At 33.0% G+C, this 6,589-nt stretch overlaps 1 protein-coding gene across 1 annotated transcript; it reads left to right on the forward strand.

The window, feature by feature from the left end:
• Positions 1–408: 408 nt before the first annotated feature.
• Positions 409–1,754, forward strand: LOC108982870 (FCS-Like Zinc finger 17-like). Its single transcript, XM_018954337.2, has 2 exons — positions 409–746; positions 867–1,754. The coding sequence occupies exons 1-2, from the start codon at positions 436–438 to the stop codon at positions 1,066–1,068; spliced, it is 513 nt and encodes a 170-aa protein (XP_018809882.2). The 5' UTR covers positions 409–435; the 3' UTR covers positions 1,069–1,754.
• Positions 1,755–6,589: the final 4,835 nt, after the last annotated feature.

A 6,589-nucleotide genomic window follows, 5' to 3' on the forward strand; every position in this document is an offset into this window, starting at 1 on the left:
AGGTTTTGCCAAGAATAAGTCACTATTCATCTCTAATAATTTTTTCTTTATTTTTTTATAAAATGTGAAATATATACTGACAAGAAGAATTATTTATTATAATATAGACACTACGCATTTTTCACGTTTCTAATCAAATTTTAGACCCAACGACAGGTTATGCTTTCGGTGGGTCCAAATAAAAATAAATAAATGAACTCGGGAAAAGCGTGCAATGCAGAAAGAACACTGTAGAACTAGAGAGATTATAATACCGAAAGAGTAAACAAAGACAGAAAGCGAAAGCACGTGAGAAACCAAAATTTACAAAGGAGTAAAACATGTCATTTTCTCCTCTGACATTATCGTGCACTCTGGACAAAATGCCTTTAAATATCCTTCACTCCTTACTTCAGAACTCTCATCAAATCCCTCTCTCCCTCTCTCTGCATAACAATGGTTCTAAGCTTCAAGAGCCCCTTCATCAAGTTGGAAGACAAAGAGAGGAATCAGGAGGAGAACATGCATAATAAGGCCGGCTATGCAGGTCATAAAAGCTCAGAAAAGAATTCATCAGCTGTAGGGTTGCGAATCCTCATACAGATTTCTCAAGATGAATCCAATATCTTCCTAAAATCAGCATTCAGAAGCCAACCCACCTCTCAATCACACCATCTTCGGACAAAACCTCCCGAATCTTGCTTTCTGAAAACATGTCAATTATGCAACAAGAAACTAAGCCTGGATAAAGATGTGTACATGTACAGGTACCACATCTATATATATTTATGTATCCCAGCTTGGGTTTGGGTAAACCAAAGAACAAAGAAATTTAGTTTATAATTGAACTTTTCATCTAACAGATTGATTTTACATTACTGATGCAGGGGTGACCAAGGGTTTTGCAGCATAGAGTGCAGGAACAGGCAAATTGTTTTGGATGAGATAAGAGAACTCGAAACTTCTACAAAGCGAATGATGGCATCTTATAGGCATTGTTGCAGTAGTGGTAGACGTGAGACTCAGATCCTCCTAGAGGAATTCCGTCAACGACATGAGCATAGGCCGATCCCTTCTAGAGGAAACTAGGCAATAGTTTCATAGATTCACAGTGTTCATACTTCATAGTACCATAGTTTTCAGATGAATATGATCAGAAGATAATATGATGTAGAGTAGAAGAGAGAATTAATTAAGGGAGTTTGAATTTCTGTTGCGATTTGTTTCGCTTATATATTTGCTGTAAGACAACAAAAACAGGTAGAGAATATGGCTTTAAAGCACTGATTTTTTTTTTTTTCTACCCAAAAAGAAGTAAAAGCAGAGCTTTTGTTTCCCTTGGGATTGTAAGATAAGTATCCCCTAAATCTTCTCGGCTGTCGCTTTCTTTTCTTGTCTGTTAGCACAGGGCCATAAGAAGTGGGCCGGTTTGAAAGATATTTCCGAGCATTATCAATGCTTTGATATTGGCAGTGGCGTCGTTTAGTAGACAAAAAGGGCAGTGGACATTACCATTCTTTCATAGTTGGCAGAGAGAGAGCTCCTCCTTCTTCGAACCAGTCCCTTTTTTCATGTAGATCAGATAATATCATAATGGTGATCTCTTTTGTCGTTGGTATTTTTTTTAATTTTTTTTCCCTGTGTGGTAATGGTTCACTCTTGTTTGTCAAATGGTGGAGATAAAGTTGTGTATTTGTCATCTTTTGTATGGTTTCACTTAGAATATATACATATGTTCCCAACCTAACTTCAAACGTATCCTTTAAATGTCGTCAATATCTCTTAAGAGGTAGGAGGTAGATTTTAATTATTTTTTATTTTATCTTAATACTTGTAATAAAATTTATAAAACCTGTAATCTTGTGCTGAAAATCTGATGTTACTGGCGGGGTACGTAGGAAGAGTTCATGATTCAATCTCGAGTCATTCTAATACATACTCGCTGCTTAATTCAGAAAGAGAAATATTACAGATACAAAGAGATTATACAAAATAAACTTAGAAATTGATGTGATTTTATAGAATCCGTGAGATCTACTTTATAATCAGACGTATCATATTAAGCGACATCAATTTATACGTTTACTTTTATGTAATTCCTTTATAATTAAAGTATTTTCTATTCAAAAAATACTGCTAAACTTTTTTTGATTTGGCATGTTAATGGTTCATAATACCATTGCAAAATGATGTCCCTTTTTTTTTTCTTGGCATACCAAAATGATTTGTCAATTGCTTGGAATCGTTAAAAAGAGTGCGCACTCGTGCTAATTTATGTCCAAGATTATTAAAGATTCGTTCTATCAAGGAATCTACTTGTTTATTGGGACATATTGGTCCGAGATGCCAAGTTTTTTGAGAATTTTGATAATATTTTCTGGTTAGATTTTCAGACAGTTTTTTATAGATGGAATGGTGAAGTGCGTGGGAACAGAATCAAGGGTTTCTTTCCACGCCAGCATGTCGTGTTGTGATGCCAAGTTTTTTGAGAATTTTTTAAATATTTTTTAAACATTTTTAACCTTAAAAATTAAAAATAAATAAAAATATATGAATAGATATATTTGATAGACGTATTTGAGTTATACTATCATTTTTCTTTTTTTTAGAGCAAGTTGTATCTGACATGTCGCCTGCGCCAATTTCTAAAATATCCTCTTTATTAAAGTTTTTTGTCTGGATAAATTAGGTGAAAGTAAAAAAAATTTATTTTTATAAATTTAATTAGTCACTTTTTAATAATATCAAATTATAAATTTTTTAAATTTATTATTATTCTATTAAAATATTAATTAAAAAATTCACTTTTATAAATTTAACTAGTTATTTTTCAACAACATCAAATTATAAACTTTCTAAATCTATTATTATTCTATTAAAATATTATTTAAACATTTTTATTTATTTTAATTCTAATTATAATTAAAATATTTATTCATATTTTACTGAAGTTGTTCAGAAGTGCGGAAGAATATTTTCAGTTGTCAAGGTCTGCATGCTTGTAATTTTCTTTATAATTATTCATGCCTTTCTATGGGTTGTAGTGCCCATACTTTAATTTATTTGGCAGAGTGGTTTGCTTTTATCGGTAGACAGGCAGTGCCAAATGTGCCAGGTTCACCGTATGCAATTAAGTTCGGTTCAAATGCTACCGATTCATGCAAGCGGGAAGTAATTTTTTATGCATAAAAAATTATTTGGTTAACCGTTTGGGCTGGCCAAATTTGTTTCACATTTGTTGAGTTAGGTGCAGTTAGTTTGTAAGCAATTTAGTTAAATTTTGGCCAAAATTTGACTATGACTATCTTACTACTAGTGCTCTAAGAGCATTGGCAATGGCTAGGCCATTGCCAAGTCTAAAATTTAGCTAGAATAAGTTGTTTTGACTATAACATGAATTTATAGCTAAAGTAGTTCACATTGGACTAGCTATCTTAAAGTTTAAATAATAATAAAATATTATTATTTTAATAATTTTTTTTTAATATTTTACAAATTTAATTAATAACTTTATTAATTATAGTAGTCCATTTGCATCAAATATTTTATGACCAAATGTAATGGACGGAGATAGAATGAACCTCAGTGGGCAAACAGTCACTTGAATACCAACGACTGCAACCTTGGGGTGCATTTTCCTGCTAATTTCAAGCACATACGAATACCAAAATTGCAGAAAGTATCCAACTGAATTGCAAATTAGCCAGTGCTTTAGCTCTCAAATCAGCCTCATTAGACTCCCATCGAAACAGTCCAATAATTATAGTAGTCCACTAAAATTACAAAAACATCCCACTAATCCATCAAAACAGTCCACTAATTACAAAACAGTCCACTAAAATTACAAAAACATTCCAAAAACATTCCACTAATCCATCAAAACAATCCACTAATTACAAAACAGTCCAATAAAATTACAAAAATAGTCCATTATTCCATCAAAACAGTCCAATAATTACAAAACAGTCCACTAAAACAGTAAAAACAGTCCACTAATCCATCAAAACAGTCCAATAATTACAAAATAGTCTACTAAAATTACAAAACAGTCCACCCTTCCATCAAAACAGTCCACTAATTACAAAACAGTCCACTAAAATGGTAGATACAGTCCACTAATCCATAAAAACAGTCCACTAATCCATCAAAACAGTCCAATAATTACAAAATAGTTCATTGCCATTACAAAAACAGTCCACTAATCCATCAAAACAGTCAAATAATTACAAAATAGTCCACTAAAATTACAAAAACATGCAGTGTGCCTAAAACTAACTCAAACTTATTAACTAACTTAGACTAACTCACTAACTCAGCAGCAAACTGAAACACTAACTCACTAACTTCATAATATATATATTAAACCATATGAATCATGGAAACTGAAATATATATATATAATGCATATGAATAATCTAATGGGGCAGCATGCTTATCGCAACAAAACAGTCCAAAGCAACAAACTGAAATTCCAAAATATTGAGGCAAGTAGTGAAACATATATCAAGTAGTGAAATTCCAAAGCAGCAAATTGAAACACTAATTTCAATATATTTTTACAAGTTTCTTTTCCTCTTGGCAGGTAATTGTAATAAGCACATGCAATAGTGAGGCAAGTACCAAAAACAGATCACAAATACGGCTTGGGGCTGACTAATTAATATACATGTAGCAAAAACAGTTCTTGAGTTATATATATAATTTTTTTCTCAATCTAATTTTTTCATTTACATCCATAGTTACCTCAAAACAGTCCATAAATTGACAAAATAGTCCACAAATTATTCCAAAACAGTTTTCAAATTGCCAAAACAGTCCAGAAAATTTCAAAACAGTCCATGTATTGCAAACATGCTTTAATATTGTTTAGACAAGTTTCACCTAATGTAAATCATGATCTTGTTGATTGATTATCTATAGTTACTGTTTCTGAATAAATTGACATTGTCTAGTATCTTTAGTAATTCTTGAAAATCCTTTTGAACGTTTTGACATTCTCTACAATTGAAATCTTTATTTATATGTTTTGAAATCCCTATTTATCATGGTCAAAGGATAAGAGAAGTTTCCATTATCTGAAGTAGATGTTGCCTACTTGCCTTTATGTAAATCTGTTAGTACGTTCATTGGATGTCATTATGTATGTATTATATGTATCATTAGATTTTTCATTACTGAATTCTATCACTAGTTGTTGCCCCTTGTAATGGTTACAATTTAATTCCTAAAATAATCAATTTGATATCTTTATTTGTGCCTTGTCCATGTGACAACTACAACACAATAACATATACACATGCCATCAACTTTATCAGCAACGCATAATGGACCCCAATGCCCATGTCAGAATAACATATATCTTATTCTGTGAAATACTGATGTGTGTGCTTATTGGAGAGAATTTAGGTTGCAATAATCTGCATTGGAGTGTTTTTATTAAGTTTTTAATTGATAAAATGAGTCTGATCTTTTTTCTTTTAGAGAAATACTGAACAGATTATTTCAGATACTGTCAAATGATGTTATCAATTATGTCCATTCTTCTCTGTTATCAAAACAGTCCAATATAGTCTACAAATTATCCCAATACAGCAACCCACTAAATACCTCAAAACAGTGAACAAATTGCTAAAACAGTCTATAAATGATCCAAAACAGATCACAAATACGCAATACACATTATCCAAATCAGTCTATACATATGTGTGTGTGTGTGCGCCTCTTATCTCATCATGAAAATGCCACAAATTTGACACGGAAAGTGATGGATTTGAGTATATAACAACATTATTTTAACTCAATCTGGATTCCCAACAGAAATTAAGCACAAAAAGCATCATGCCGATTCGTGGCAAATTACCCAAATCACAAAAAGCATCATACCATTTCATCCTCAAAAAGAAAAAAAAAATAGCAAAGTATTTACCCAAATCACACAACGGTAGTGGCAAATTTGTAGTGGCAGGTGCTGTAGAGCCAAGCCGATTCGTGGAAGAAATTGAAGAACCTGTTTTGACGATTCGTGGAATGAAGCCGATTCAACAATTATTTCTCCTTGCAACGCAAAAGATGAGGTGATTTAATCACTCGAAGAAGATAAAGTGAGAATCGAGGAAGAGGGAGAGAGGAGACGGCACAGAGAATACACAGAGAAGAGGGAGAGAAGAGCGAGGAAGAGAAACTTACGTTTGTAGAGAACGAAGACGACGGCAACGGCTGGAGAGAAGGGGACGCTTGCGGGCTGAGGAAGAGCGACGTCTCGACAAGGATGAACCAGAAGATTATGGCTTGCGGGTTGAAGAAGATAATGGAGATTATGGCTTGCGGGTTGAAGATGAAAAGGGCGAAGAAAAGAAGAAACGGGTGAAGAAGAGAGAAGCTTCGGGAGAAAAAGAAAACGAAGAAGATAAGGGGTTTCGGGAGAAAGAAATGAAGAAAAGAAGAAACGGGCGAAGAAGAGAAAAGCTTCGGGAGAAAAAGAAAACGAAGAAGAAGGAAGTTTCGGGAGAAAGAAATGAAAGAAAGATAAATGGAGGGTTTTGGGGACGAAGACAGAGAAAAACCGAGCGAAAGAATCAGCGGGAAAGTAGAAAAATGATAAAATAATAAT

Source organism: Juglans regia, chromosome 7, assembly GCF_001411555.2.
Source record: "Juglans regia cultivar Chandler chromosome 7, Walnut 2.0, whole genome shotgun sequence".
Classification (NCBI taxonomy): domain Eukaryota; kingdom Viridiplantae; phylum Streptophyta; class Magnoliopsida; order Fagales; family Juglandaceae; genus Juglans; species Juglans regia.